We start from the raw sequence: 15,585 nt of genomic DNA, 5'->3' as shown, positions 1-15,585 counted from the left end.
GCACTACCACTCCACAAAGAATAATCGTAGTTTACTACTATGGTCAATAAGCAGCCACTGGATGAGCTTTGCCTTTTTTGAAGTTCACTTTAAGTGCCATTTAAACTTACACACACACACACACACACACACACACACACACACACACACCCCACTTCTTAAAAGAATATGCTGAGGAGGCCCCAACTTTCCCCCCTAAGTATAGAACAAACAAACAAGGATTTGGACATGAGAGTAACTTTGTTAAGATGAAGCATCAACTTACATGGTGGGCTTCTCCATTCTTGCCAAGTTTTGTAAGCCACTTTGTTTGCATTTATCCATCTCTTTTCTTCTTTGTTGTGGTCTGTGTCCACAGGAAGGGATTCAGCCTACAGATTTTCTGAGACGTCAAAATATCGAAGAATCCCTATCCTTACGGAACTGAGTAAGTTGTGTTTCAAGGACAAAACGCAAAGGAGAAACCTTTGTCATCTGTAATTGATTTCCCAAGTTTCTTTTTAGAATCCACAAAGGACTGAGGAATCAGATTGGACCCCAGAGAAATGTTAAGTGTTTGACTGGACATTACATTGGGCTTTTATCTAACTGGTGACATCATGCAGAGCATGGTATATCTGGGTGTCAGGGTGCAGGAATAACATCTGCCTTCTCCTTTTATTTAGTTATCAGGAAAGGGAGACCAGTAGCTGGCTCAGTCTTGTTTGGAGGAAATCTCCTAGGGGTGAGGCATGAGTTTGAGGACTATGAAGAATGTCCCTATACCCACTTACCTACCCATCGTGGGACTTTAAATCAGACAGCTTCCTTTCCTGTAGTGTAGTGATACCAGGGCTGGAATTTGGGTGACACATATGAGGCACTCAGGATGCAGATGTTAAGGAGGCACCCACTCCTGGGGTCCTTAAATGTTGTGTCCCAAGTGTCTACTTTGTGTCATCTTAATCCTGACCCTAATGGCACTGCTCTCCTAAAATGGAAACACTCGATGCAGAAATACCAGAACAAGCTGTTATCACTCATCAACACCTTACAGTAAATACACATATATGAGACTTTCCTAGATGTAAGGAGCTCTGGGAATAGAAAGAATGGTGGGAAAGGCAGGGAGGGTGCCTGTGTGTATTTGGGGATATGTTTGGAAGGAAATGGGACACACTGGGATTTAATACTGACAATAATTGATGTAAAAAGGGGAAGATATGAAAGAGGAGAATAGTGTCTTTAAAACAGATTAGAACCTGAAGCTGTCAACCATAGTTTTTATCTGTATTTTCTTTTTCTTTTTCTATCCTTTTGAACTGTATTTAACCCAAGGTATACATACCCTGAGGACATTGATTAGAAGACTGTGTTGTAAGTTGGAGTAGTCAGGAGGGGACCAACCAGCTTTTCACTGGCCCCAAAGTACATCTGGTCATTCTTCAGGGACTCAGAGCTTGGAAAGACTTGCTGGCACCAGGCAGCTCTTGTTAAATTAGTCTAACAAATCATTTGTCAGCTCACTCAGTTTTTTGTTCCTTCACTGGCTGGAAAGGGTCAGGATGACATGAGAGCTGCAAGTCTGACTGCCAGCACTTTGGTACAGAATGTACCGTGGCATACAGGAAAATGTCTAGGAGAATAGAGGCCAGTAGTTTAAGATGACACAGCAAGATTTGGACAAGGTCTCCTGGGGTATGTGAGCATGTCTTGGATTGGCAATGCAAGGAGAAAAGAAAATACAGTGCATAAAAAATGTGGGTTGATTATCATGCATTTCTCATCTTTTATAAAAACATGGAGTAATTTAAAGAATTAAAGAATAATCCAATCTTAGTTAGGAATGTGTTCTGCATCATATGCCTGGTAGATTTGGTTTGATCTATAATATGACTGTCAGGAACTATGAAAGATCTAAGTAAGACCTATGCTTACTTGCAGACCAACAAGGTAACCTGCCACAGTTTCATGGACATTAACAGAAGACACGAGACCACTGGGTCAGAGATAAAGAACAGTTTACTACTCAGAGCAAGGCCATAGCCAGAGTATCATCAATTTTGTGTTGCTTGACCAAGGCCTTGTTCCCACAGGGTGACATGAAAAGGGTAAAATAATACCTGGACCCACCATGGATTCCTTTATAGGAGAGGAACCCTGGGCTTCAGGAACCAGAACTTTTTATAATGAGCAGTAAGCATGATTCTCTTTGCTCTGGTGAGAGATATTACCTCTATCTTCCCATGCTATTTTCTACTTAAACATTTTTGAAACAATAGTCTTGGAACAAAGGCAATCAGTGCTTCTGTTTGTACTCCCAACAATGACTAGCTGCATTCCCTTCAGAGGCTTCCTCCAGGGATATGAGTTGCAGCCTGGGTCAAGTAGAAACAGGATAATGGTTACTTTGGCTACTGCTACATGAACCCCAGTTAGGAGAGTTCTCTAAGCACTGGTACTCAGAGTGGTAGTCCATGAATCAGCAGCATCTGGAAGCTTGTTGGACACTTAGAATCCCATTCTTAACCCTAGACCCAATGAATCATAATCTATTGTCACATGATCTCCAGGAGATTCATATGCACATTAAATTTTTTATAAGAACTGCTTTAACCCATTCTGGAAGTAGATAACTCTTAACACCCAAGTAAATACCAGGGTATCTATGGCATAATATTATGAAAAATGTCTGTAACTGGAGTGACCATATGTTCCCATTTATACTTGTTTTCCCAGGGAAGTTATTGAGAGTATCTCCTTTTACTTCCAAAAGTGTCTTCGTTTGAAAGATAAAGTATATAAAGGTTACACTGGGAGTTGTTTGGAGGAGCTGGCCTGGGGTGCAAGTATATGCCATTGATGATGAAGGTACCCAAGAAGGATACATGTGTTTAGAAGAGGAAGATACTTGGAAAGAAGTAAATATAGATAGATGGATGATAGATAGCTAATGAAGAAAGGGCAGATCCCACATTGACCCCAGCATAGACATCAAATTCTTTGTACAGTGGTCATCCCTTGGCTTGCTTAGTATGGCAGTCCTGTATTCTTAAGCTTGTCTGCCTGTCTTTCCTTTTTTCTTCTTTTGCCTTGCAGAAAATCCTTCCAATATCCACTATATTGAACAGCTGAGTGGACTGGATGAAACCTTCTCAGGAACAAGCCTACATCTCAGCACGTCCTTTTCCACTGGCACTGTCTTTTCTGGCAGCTTCTTGGATTCCCTCCTGGCCACAGTAAGTGCAGCTAAGTGCAGCTTGCAGAGGGGAGAAAGGATGGTTCAAGCTTTGGGAAATAATGAGAATGCCTCACAATTCAGAGTTCTCTTTGATTTTCTGAAAAAGCTTGTTCACATACATTATTTCATCTTTCTTCACAACTACTTGGCAAACGAGGCCAAATTTTCACATTTTCAAGATTAAAAACCTATCTGGCCCTTAGAACCAGAACACTTGGTACCAGGAAGAATGAGCACATAAAAAGCAAAGTGTCCACCTTTTAGCTTCAATTACATCTTGGCAGACCAAGCTCTGGTTTCAGAGCTTAGAAGACACTGCTTTCTTTTGTCTCTAAAATATCCCCAACAGCTTATACAGAAATTTGCCATAAGGGGATATGGGGACCAAGCAAAAGCTTTGGCCTTTGGTGGTATGAGCTTCGTTCAGAGTTAAGCCCACACTCCCTCCATGCTGCCCCACTCCTGGGGTATGGTTTTGATTATGCGGTTGCTCTTCAGCTCTCAGGTGCCCTTTAGCTTCTGAGCAGGTCCCTTGCCTTGGCCATGGTATTTCTGTAAGTGGCGCTGATCCACTGGGTGAATACCTACTCTGTGCAGGGCACACTGTTCTAAGTTCCAGGAGTATAGCAATGATGAAACAGACTAACATCTGTGCCCACGTGGAGCTCAGGCTCATAGAGGAGAGTAACAGAATCATGATAAATGAGGAACATATGTGGCATGTCAGAGAGCTAGAAGACTAAGGCAATGTGAGATGAGAAATACAGGGCTTAGGAAAGGAGCTGAAAGTTGCAATAGTGTGGCTGGGGAGGGAAGGCAGCACTGACATGGCGGCATGGGAGTCCAGCTACGGAGAAGAGAGCACACGCCATTCTGATCTTTGGGGAAGAGACACACTGGGCAGAGAGAAGAAGGGAAAAGGCAGTGAGCTGTAAGCACTCTTGGTTAAGTCAAGGAATTGGACCAAAACACAAAATCTATATATAGCCATTGGAAAATGACTGCAAAAACTCCTCTGAAGGAAGTCCTTGTTGTCTAAGACCTCCCAGACTCCTTATCCCCCATATTTTCCATGAAAGTGTTGCAACCTAGCTGAATAACAGTGTACAGATTCCCAGGGCTCTGAACAGTTTGATAAACTTGCAGCCTTCTGTAATTCCATGTGGAATGGGCATCATTCCTGAACTGTGTGGATGCCTCAAAGGCACAGTTGGCACTTTTAGAGGAGCATGGCTGGGCCACACATGCTGCCCTCATAGTATTAGTGACACTGGTCCTGAAGGGATTTGGGCTCTGCTTCCCTAAGCCTTGGGGATGGAGGGTGGTCCTCATAAACCCCATCAAGCTCTCAGAGAGATAAAACCACGTCAGTGATAGTTTAACATTGAGCATGTGGGTAGACAATGAATTTCCTAAAGGGTTAGGCAGCATTCAGCCTTAACTGAGCCAGGAGTCCAGTCAGAAGACTTTTCTGGGAAGGTGGCTCTGTCATGGAAAGGACTTTATCACTGTCTGTCATTGATATGTTACTTTGCCAGTAATTAATGACTCGGAGTGTCAGGCAGGAGGTGACTTTGGTGAACTGGACCTGTCTGCAGGATACATTTTAAATAGGGTTAAGGTCCCCATTCTCCTCAGAGATCCCTAGATGGCAGGCAGCTTTGCGCCTTAAATTAAACTGGGGCCTTAACTAAACTCTACTGGCCCCCAGAGGTAGGAACAAAGTCACTAACTCTGTTTAGAGCTAGTGGGAAGGGCAGGATGGGCAGAGAAGAGCTGAGAGAGTAGAAATAAAAATAAATGAGCACAGAATGTCAGCCAGCATAGCAAACACAAACTTGGTCATGGGAGCCAGCAGCTGGGCCTCTCCCCATTCACCATAGGTCCTGTGATCACACTGAGAAGCAGCACTGCCTCTGAGGGTACCTTCAGATATTGTATCAGTGGGCTTCTCAGTGGGAGAGGATAATTTAGTCCTCCTAGAAAAGGAAAAAAGCTATGTAAAAACTCAGGAGTCTTTCCCACAGTGAAGTCTGTAGGAGAGAGAAAATCCACACACTGTGCCTGATCCAAGGGAGAGTCACACGAGGTCACAAGCATAACAATCGAGCTTCAGGGCAAACCTTTCTATCAAGGGGACTGACTTGGGTCTTGACCCTCTGCATATCTATTTACCTAGTGGCATTCTGCCTCAGCTATTGAATCTTTAATGATTCATGGCACAACAAAATGAACACACTTTAATACAATTTGGATCTCCAGTCCTAAATCCCTGGCCATGATGAGCCGAGCTAGACCACTGAAAATGATCAGGTCATACTGCCCACTCTTGATTCCCTTGTCCCTAGGTCTGGTGGTGCTGGGTCCACTTGGATCTCTAAAGATGGGGGTGACTTTCCATTGTCCAGCCACACAGAAAGAAAGAGCCCACAGGCCAGGTCTGGGCCTCCAATTCTATCATCTGGAGTCTTCTGTGTACCATTTGATCTTGGCTGGCCTCCTGATCTTACATATGGTCTCCTGGAATTGAGAGCAGTAGCCTCAGAGAAGAGACCATTTATCCTCTGGCACTGAAACATCTGGGAGCCACCACTGTGTAGCTGCAGCATACATCCGTCCATACTCCAGTTTCTTCTCTGTACATATTGGAGCACCAATATGAGAAAGAAAGCACAGCTCTTGGTCTTAAAGTTAGGACAGCAGTTGTGGGCTCCATGGCTATCACTCCCTCTAGCACATTCCCATGGAAGCTGCCACTAAGGATCACAGTTCTCTGCCTCCAGATCACACCCACAGGTCTTTTTCAACACAGACCTCAAGGCAACTTCTGCCAATAAATTTTCTTGCTAGAATAATGTTAATAATCACAGCAAAAGCTGTGATAGGAAGAGTAATTACATTTTTGAAGCACTTACTTTGGACCAAAGTCTTTGCTACAATACCTTGTTTAATTCTTCTTTCAACCCAAATAGGAGAATACAATTATGAGCCTCATTTTACAAATCAAGATTCTGAGGTTTAGCAGGAGAATGAAGTGCCACAATTACAGCCCTTACAGATGACAAACTGGTTTTTGAACCCCACTGTGTATGATTCCCAAGTTAGACCTCACTGTCACAGTCCGCTGTCCTTCCAGAAAGCTCTTTCTGTGATTATGCGTATCCTTCCAGTGCACTCATTTTCAAGTTTTGCTTAAAGGAACCCGCCCTCTGGGTGCTCAGTAGGTGCTGAACAGACAAGCAGGGAAGGGCCCAGGGTGCACCTACCCCATCATGTCCCCTGCCTGCACCTGTCTCTTCAATCAAAATGACTGCTTTCATCTGTGCTGTGCGTGAGGCTTCTGCCTAGGATTTGATGTGAAGTAGGATTTCCGTTGTTAAGAAGACTTAGAAAACCACTCCCTAAAAGTTAGAATATATGACCAATGGAGAGGGAGACATAAAATGAAAGGACCAGAATCCTTTACTCTCTTCTAAGACAGATTTTCAGTTTCCAGTCAAGAGTCCTGTATGAGAAACAAGAGTCCACCATCCCGCCCCATTCTGCATGTGCTTTTTGTCCCATAGCTTCCCCCCTGCCAAAGAACACCCTCCAGGGGGTTCTTCCAATGTGCTGTCCAGCTCAATGAACCAAGAGATCTGTTTTCCACTGATGCATGGTCGGAAGTTATAATTAGAGGTCTGTTTCCTTGATGCCCACACCACCCAGGAGTGTATGGGGAATATAGAAGCATTCAGAACAGACTCCCTCAGGAAAAAGTTAGTTATCACCTCATCCAAGTCAGAAACAAGATGAGATCACCAGTCTTGACTCCGACTTCTCCCCCTTATTCTCCATTCCCCCTTAATAAATGCAAAGGAATGAATGTGCAAGTCCCAAGGATAGAACAAACCCTGAATGTTATTAAGTAATATATAAGTTGTGAGAGATACCACAGATGAGCTAAAAGTTAAAACACTTTGGGCTGCAACATTTTCTAACCCTGGAAGTCCAAATTTTAGTAAATCTGATTATATTAGAAATACTATCAAAGTTTAAAGGTCTTAAAATATTTGAAGCACATTTCAACTTTCTTATTTTCCTGAGAAAGAAAAAAGAAAAGGAAAGGAGGGGGGAAGGAAAGAAGGGGGGAAGAAGAGAGGAAAAAAGAAAGATCAATACCATAGAACTCCGAATAATAAGAATATTAGATGAGCTCATGGAGTAAGGGTGACATGTAAATCCTTTTATTTTCCCCAATATAGAATTGCAATCCTTTTGATGTCAAAACTGAAGAAATGATATATTCAAAATCTAAGCCTCTCTCAGTTAAATATGTAAAGTACATATTTCCCTAGAGCCCTTGACACCAGGATAACCCTAGAATTTACACCTTTCCTTTAATCAGTGGAGAATTATTCTAACAGCATTACGTCTAATCACTCTATACTATGGTCACTTGTTCTTAAACGGATTGTGGCTCAACCTGGATTTACATCCCCTGTTCATGCGTGGATTTCAGGGAGCTGATTCCATAAGCACACTTCTGGGTGGTAGCAAAATGGAACAAAGTAGTAAGGAGACCATCAGTCAGGGAATCTCTTCAGTCAGGATGTTGGAAGGAAAAGGCATTTGAAGTCATCTTTTAACCTAAAAACTATTTTAAAACTTATTTTCCTGTTTCATATAGCTTATATTGTTTCCCAGACCCTCTTATCCCAATGGCTTCTACATTTTACCAGCAATATTTGTTTATTTGTTAAAAACTGACTACCAATTGCAGTCAATATTCTTACAGTTGTTGAACACCTGCCTTGTTCAATGCACCCCTGAGGGCATGAATATTAAATAGACAAAGTCTGTCCTCTGAAAGACCATATCATTTAAGGAAGTGCTGCCGCAGAGGGTAATCTAAGCACCAACCAGTGTCAGAACCACCAGAGGTGACCTTTAAATTTCTGATTCCCCCTCCTCTCTATACAGTCTGATCCACTAGATCTTGGATCCCAGAAATCTACACTCTTGAACACCCTTCCAGGCGATCCCAATACATAAGAACAGAATTGCATAATGTGTGTGATATATCTCATTTCATCCCACAAACAATGCTCAAAGATGGTACTGTCATGTCAACTTTAAAGGTTATAAAACTTCCTGAGAAAATACATCAGTTGTTCAAAGGTACTCAGTTAGGACATGGCAGTCCCAAGATTCAAAGTCAGGAATGTTTCAGACAAACTCCTAACTAGAAAATACAGAAGGATGAAATGGAGCAAAAGTCAGTGTCTGTGAGATCACCAAAAAAGGAAAACTTCTTTCTGATGAGACGACCAGCATAGAGTTTGCCAGTCAGAGGGCTTGATGAGTTATCGGTCAGATGTTCCAAAGCAAAGGTATGGAGGAGTGCATATGTAGCTTGAGCAGCAGATAGACTGTCGTGCGCTGCAGGGCACGATTAATGGAGGGGATGATCTTGGTTTCACAGTAAGGGTATGACATTTAAGGTTTGAGGAGGTGGGCAGCATGATTTGATTCATGTCCTAGAGAATCTCTCTGGAAACATTTTGAACATGAATTGCAAGTAAGAATAAAAACAATACAGGAAGACTAGCAAATAGGCCCCTATCATAATTCAGTCTGTAGAAGAGAAGTCCCTGAACTTAGAGAAAGTAAATGGCAAAATTTCTATGACAGTAGCAATTGAGGTCATTCCTATTCTTTTTCATAAAAACAAAAGTATTGACTTTTATATAGGTAATAGATAAACATGTAACTCCTCCTGTCTATTGGAGTAAAAGTCTAATTTAGATAAAACAAAATGTTGAAAATTTAAAACACTATGTATTCAATAGATTTGGGAAAATCTAATGGGTAATATATTACAGTGCTATTTACATGTATGCCACTGCCTAGTTCACACTAAATACGGTGGGAATCCTTTGGGAAAGTATTTTAAGAACATGGTTAGGGTTATTCAGACTCAAAGTATTTGCAAAATAAGATGTCGCACATGTCCTCCTTTGGTTTCATTTTGATGCTAAAGATTCCAAAATTCTATTAATTTATTCAACACCTACAATTTGTATAGTACAAAAGAACTAAGGGAGACCTAAATATTAATAAGCCCAAGTCAATACCTGTCCTCATATAGGTAACAATCAAAAGGAGGAGACCATCAGCCAGGGGATCCTTTCAGTCAGGACATTAGGAAGGAAAAGGCACTTGAAGTCATCTTTTAACCTATTTAATATAAGTAGACTCACATCCAGAAGATTCAGCTACAGATGACAGTAATAGTATCAGTAGTCCCCTAAGGAAAAATCTATAGAAGTCACATTAAGTACATAGTTTTAAAAATATATTGATGATTATAAGGGTATCTGTGGCCCAACATACTCCTCTGGTTATTTTTGGAAGAAGGGACATCCTTGGTGTTAGCATCATTACCCATTTTCTTCTTGTGCCACAGTGTAAGCCAAGAGGGAGCAGGAACTGGGTCAGTGTTATTTTCTCTGTACTTTCCCTAACCCAGTGTCCTACCTGAACTGAGAGCTTTTAGTTGATTTTAATAATGATGACAGACCCTGTTTTGCCTCACTGTGTCCATTTTAAACAGCGATGCCCCCTAAGTCTGCAAGACTTTACCTCTTACATCCACAGTGTCTGTGCTCACTCTTCTGACTTTGCACGTGGCTTGTCCTTGCTTTCCAGGCCTTCTACAATTATCATGTCCTGGAATTACTTCAGATGCTGGTTACAGGAGGGATAAGTTCTCAAATGGAACAACACGTTGATAGGAGTGTCTGTGGGCTGACAAACCATGGTGCTTCAGTGACGTCTGAAAGAATGCGGTGTAAACTGGGGATTCTGTCCTTAAATGAAACTATTTTGTCAGACATTAAAGTGAGTCTACTCTTATCATAATAAAGGTTCCCTCTTCCTTACTACTCTGGGTTTCTGAAAATGATTCAGGCTCTTTGGGTTCCTAGATGGCTTAGAGCATAGAAATAATACCAAAAGCTAATAAAACCATGTATTCATAGAATATTTTAAAATTTAAAGTGCATTTTCATGTATCCTATTTATTTTTTTACAACTATTCCAGGAGGTAAGTAAGGCAGGTATTATTATCCTCATCTTCCAGATAAAAAAAATCCAAGTATGCAGGAAGCGTCTGAGAAATATAATAACTTTGTACCTTAGCAAGTTTATTAATAATTATTATAACTAATATTTACTGAGCATGCTCCCTGTGCTTGTCTGCTTTGTTGTTGTTGTTTGCTTAATTTGTCCAAGGATTTATATGGTAGGCATTGTTATTAATTGCACTGAACAGATCAAGAAACTGAGACTCAGAGAAACAAGGACTTGCCTGAGGCCACATCGTGTCCCACTGGAAAAGCAGGGAACCCTCCAAGGCAGTCTGACTCAGGCTCTGCTCTCTCTTCCTATACCTGAGCTTGGGACTATAAAGAAATCTGATCATGTCAGTCTGTCAGGCAAAGGGTTTCTGTGTTTGGGTCTAAGACTCTGATTGGGCTAGCCAGGGGAAAATGCTTGCATTTTCTAAACCCACTGAGCTAGTGAGCAGTGGATTATGGCAAGGGGAGAAGGTCATTATAGCAAAGTCATGGGGCATCTGTGTGTTTGGGCAATGAGTAATGCAATGAGTAATGTACTTATCAGTGCCTTTTGGTCTAGCTTTGGTTGACATTACATTTAGCCCTCTACCAATGTCTAGAACAGGACATTTTAAGGACATATTTTTTGTTTGTTCAGAGGACATCAGCAAAGCCCCCTTCACGTGGAGCAAGCTCTTCCAGGTCTCTGCACCTGATATGTCCTGATAGATACTGCCAAAGAGGGAAAATCCCCATGCTTTGTACATCTGAATTCCAGGTGCATATAACATGGCAAAGTTCTCTTAGCACATTCTGGTCCTTTGCATTTCGGTGGTCCTGGGCTCCTCACCTAAGACTGACTTGTGAGTGATTATAAGCCCAGAACAACTGCTGCTGGCAACCTCTTGTCAGTATCAGAGGTGACAGTAGACTGGGCAACATTGCTCTCCTTCCTTTCTCTACTTGAATCTGGTCCTGACTTGTTTTCTACCCTAGCGAATCACATAATGAGGCAAACTGTTCTCATGTGACTTCATTGAATCCATTTGCTGCTGCTTTGACCCTGCTATCTACCCATCATGCCCTTGTTGGCTATAGCCTGAGAGCAGTGTCAAGAGTTATGCTTGAGACTATAAACTGTGATAGAGTAGGATGAGAAGATCACTCTCTGGAGGTCACTGAACATCCCAACCCATTATATAGATTGAAAACTGAATTTCCCAATCTTTTACTAATTGTTACTTCTATAACGGTTACCAAAATAGCAATAGTAATAAAAACTAGATAACAACATGTATGTCATGCCCACAAAAGGCTCTTGAAAGTCCACAGTGATAAAAATAATCACTGGGATTAGATGCTCAAAACTTATAAACCTAATTTCCTACTTAACGCTGCCACCATAAAAGATATTTGGAAATGGATTTTGGGTCTTCCAAACTTTTAGTGCAAGGAAAGAAAATAGCTTTCCAGTAAGTGCTTGTTATTGCTTAATTAAAGTACCAACAGACACATGTTTTTCTCTTTTCTCCCCAGCCAAGACAGACATTTGGGCAACTGTTCTGTGGCTCAATAGATAATTTTGGAATCCTGTGCCTTGGTTTATACCGCATGATAGATGAAGAGGAGAACAAGCCGGAACAAAATAGGGGAGTATGCTTGCTCAGAGAGTGCTACCCTTCTATCCAAACCAGAATCGAAGTTACTTTATTCAATATGAGAGAAGTCCAGAGATCAGGGTTCATAATTACAAAGAAGGGTCCAGGGGAAGCAGACAGTGATGTAGGAAGAAGGAACCTGGGTATAAATAACATGAATGAACTGATGACCTGGCTAATACTGACCATGTAAGGAGAATGGTGTCTGTGTCTCCAGTGAACTGTGAGATGTAGACGCAGACTTTAAATCGGGATTCTTTTGTAACTTACCTCTCATCCATGTCCATGTGACTTTTCAAAAAGTTTTATTTATTTATTTATTTATTAATTAATTAATTTATATTATGTTCAGTTAGCTGACCTATATCATTAGATCTTGATGTAGTGTTCAACAATTCATTAATTGAATATAACACCAAGTGCTTATCCCATGTGCCCTCTCTAATATCTGTCACCCAGTCACCCCATCTCCTCACCCCGCTCCCTTTTGTAACCCTCAATTTGGTTCCTGAAGTCCAGAGTCTTTTATGGTTTGTCTCCCTCTCTGATTTCTTTCCATTCAGGCTTCCCTCCCTTCCCCTATGGTCCTCTGATCTATTCCTTATGTTCCACATATGAGTGAAACCATATGATAATTGTCTTTCTTTGCTTGACTTATTTCACTTAGCATAATCCCCTCCAGTTCCAGCCATGTCAATGAAGATAGTAAGTATTCATTCTTTCTGATGGATGAGTAATATTCCATCATACAAATGGACCACATCTTCTTTATCCATTCGTCTGTTGAAGGACATCTCAGCTCCTTCTACCGTTTGGCTATTCTGGACATTGCTGTTATGAACTTTGGGGTGCATGTGCTCCTTCTTTTTACTACAGCTGTATTTTTGGGCAAATACCTAGTAGTGCAATTGGTGGGTCATAGTATAGCTCTATTTTTAATGTCTTGAGGTTCCATACTGTTTTCAAGAGTGGCTGTATCAGCTTATCTATGAGACTTCTTAAAGGTGAAAGCCACTGTCCACATTGGAAAGATTTATTTCTTTTCTGTTGGACTCATTGGGTAAATATTTATTGACTGCCTCATTTCCACACTGTGTTTTACATGTATAAATTAGGGGAGTGATATGCTCAGATTTCAGTTGAAAGAGCAATCTGACCACAGTGTAGGAGAGCATAAAGGAAATGCATGTGGAGAGGAGGGGGAAAGAGAGTGTACAATCTACAGAAAACACAATAATATATGTCCAAACTGAGATCCTCACAGTGGGATCGGACAGGATTCAGTAGAAGAAGGAGAAATTAAGAAAGAGTGGAGAAAGATTGAAGGAAACTTGTTTTCCTTTCTGAGGGGAATGAAATCAAGATACTCAAAGTGGGGTAGTTTTTTTTTTTAAGATTTTATTTATTTATTTGACACACAGAGATCAAAAGTAGGCAGAGAGGCAGGTGGAGAGAGAGGAGGAAATAGGCTTCCTGCTGAGCAGAAAGCCTGACACAGGGCTCGATTCCAGGACCCTGGGATCATGACCCAAGTCAAAGGCAGAGGCTTTAACCCACTGAGCCACCCAGGCGCCGCTAAAGTGAGGTAGTCTTGAATGGAAAGAAGACTTTTCTACTCATCAGAGAAAGGAAGGAAAAGAATGTGTGCCAAGACAAACATAGCCATAGGTGAGGGCTGTACTCAAAGGAATTTGTGAAGTATAGGCATAGCCATTGATGATATGATAGTGACACCAGAGTTTGATAGAGAAAGTGTCCTAAGTGCCAGACACCTAAATAAACATGGAGGTCTATAGATGACACCAGTGAATTGAGAGGGAAGGTGATACGGCTATAGAGCATTAATCACAAAGACGCTGAGGGAGCAGTGATGTTCTGGAAGCAGCACTGCAAAGCATGAATGATGCTGGTTTCTCTCTCTCTCTCTCTGCTTGAACTCTATGCCCTTGCTCCAACACCTCCAAAAAACCCATGGAGCTCTGTATTTGGGAAAATGTGCAGCCCATACTTGAGAGAACCCCAGGAAGGAAATGATATTTCTGTTTCAAAGGGAGTATTTGACTATAATAGGTCTTGCTCAAACTATTATAGACATTACAGGGGATTCAGTGGGAAAGATATAAGGGGGAAGATTATTCAGCAAAAAGAGGTCAAAGGTGCTTTCGGATGGTGGTTCTGTAAAGAAAAGGTGACCATTTGGGGCAGCGATGAAGAAATGCAGGATAAAAACCATGAAAGTTTATTCTGCCTCAATGTTCTGACCTGAATGCTGGTGTGTTAATTAATTTAACTCACATTATTGAGGATTTGCCATGTGCCTGATACTGGGCTAAGATATCCTGCTTCCCTAGGAAGTCATCTTATACAGTCCAGGCTCTTGGTGTTCTTTAAGACTCATTGACATTCACTATTTGCTTTCTAGTCAAAGTTTCAAATAAAACTTCAGTTTAATATTCTTCCCCCTCACACTGGACACTCTACATTGTGAAAGTTGGTGGCACAAGTATTAGGGTAGGCCTAAGGTAGAATTGAAAAAGCTGGAAGTATGTAATACTCTGATTTTGATAAATCTTGGCCAAGTGCTCAATATTGGGATGACTGAATTCATTAGAGTAGTCGATATTAAAGGCAGGGAAACCTGGAGTCCAAAAGACCATTAGACATAAGTCAGTCCCCATCTCTATCTATCCCTCTCCCATTAAAATGTTGAGCAAATCAAGGCCCAAGGAAGGGAGATGCCATGCCAAACCCAGGTCAGAGATTCTTGGGTTTGGAGGCAGGAGTAAATGTTAGTCTCCCTGTTACTAGTCTAGGACTTCTGTTGCCCTGTGCCAGAAGTATTTACTCTTAATAAGAAACCAATGAAGCCAAGCAGAACAAAAAACATTTCCTCCTCGGGCCCAGCAGAAAGACTTTCTTGTTTGGACCTTTGCCTGGAGCCACAACCATCCGGCTGCAGAGGCTCCAGAGTCATCTTTGGCTTTTCTTACAGGTTTGTGATCACCCGGCCATGCAATACTTTTAAGCTCCTGTCCTCGGATCTTGTGTTTTGTGCCATCCCTTTCAGCACTTCTTGTTACAAATTGGATACTACATCTCCAAGTCCATATGAAACGATAAATATAGTGCCAACATCAGAGAAAACTACAAACACAAATCAGTCTTCTACCATTAACCCAGTCAGTCAGACAACAACACAACCTTTGACGACATCCGTTCATTATTTGGAGCCAAAAACTAGTTCCACTAGTGATTCTAAGCAAACTGTATTGACTCAGAGCAGTAAACTACCATCCCAGACATATTTAGGTGAAACTGAAACCACGAGAGAAAATGGGAAGGAAAAAATGAAGGAAAGCACAGAGGAGAATGCCCCTGCTTCTTCAAAACCAAACTAAGGCCTGTTGATATTCTCCACAAACTCCCAGCTCACTACTTATAAAGCATCTCCAGAGATGGTGACTTTGAACAAGAAAATAAAAATGGAAGCATGCCACTTCTGTGCCCTTTGGTTAGTGGTGGATCAGCAAACCCACAGTGGGGAAAGACGAAAGTCTGATCCAATCCCACTGGATCTAGAGTGATAAATAAAGAAATGCATAACGAA

At 41.5% G+C, this 15,585-nt stretch overlaps 1 protein-coding gene across 2 annotated transcripts in view; it reads left to right on the top strand.

Moving 5' to 3' along the window:
• The window catches only part of KCNU1 (potassium calcium-activated channel subfamily U member 1), a 146,840-nt gene extending 131,255 nt beyond the window's left edge, over window positions 1-15,585 (top strand). For both annotated transcript variants that reach the window (XM_032329302.1, XM_032329301.1), the window contains exons 23-27: window positions 359-427; window positions 3,079-3,218; window positions 9,911-10,102; window positions 11,857-11,969; window positions 14,971-15,585. In XM_032329302.1, coding sequence (XP_032185193.1) covers window positions 359-427; window positions 3,079-3,218; window positions 9,911-10,102; window positions 11,857-11,969; window positions 14,971-15,376 — 920 coding nt within the window. In that variant the 3' untranslated portion in view covers window positions 15,377-15,585. The remainder of the gene's footprint in view (window positions 1-358; window positions 428-3,078; window positions 3,219-9,910; window positions 10,103-11,856; window positions 11,970-14,970) is intronic.

Source organism: Mustela erminea, chromosome 21 (genome assembly GCF_009829155.1).
Source record: "Mustela erminea isolate mMusErm1 chromosome 21, mMusErm1.Pri, whole genome shotgun sequence".
Taxonomy (NCBI): domain Eukaryota; kingdom Metazoa; phylum Chordata; class Mammalia; order Carnivora; family Mustelidae; genus Mustela; species Mustela erminea.
This window is presented reverse-complemented; position numbering and strand designations above follow the sequence as displayed.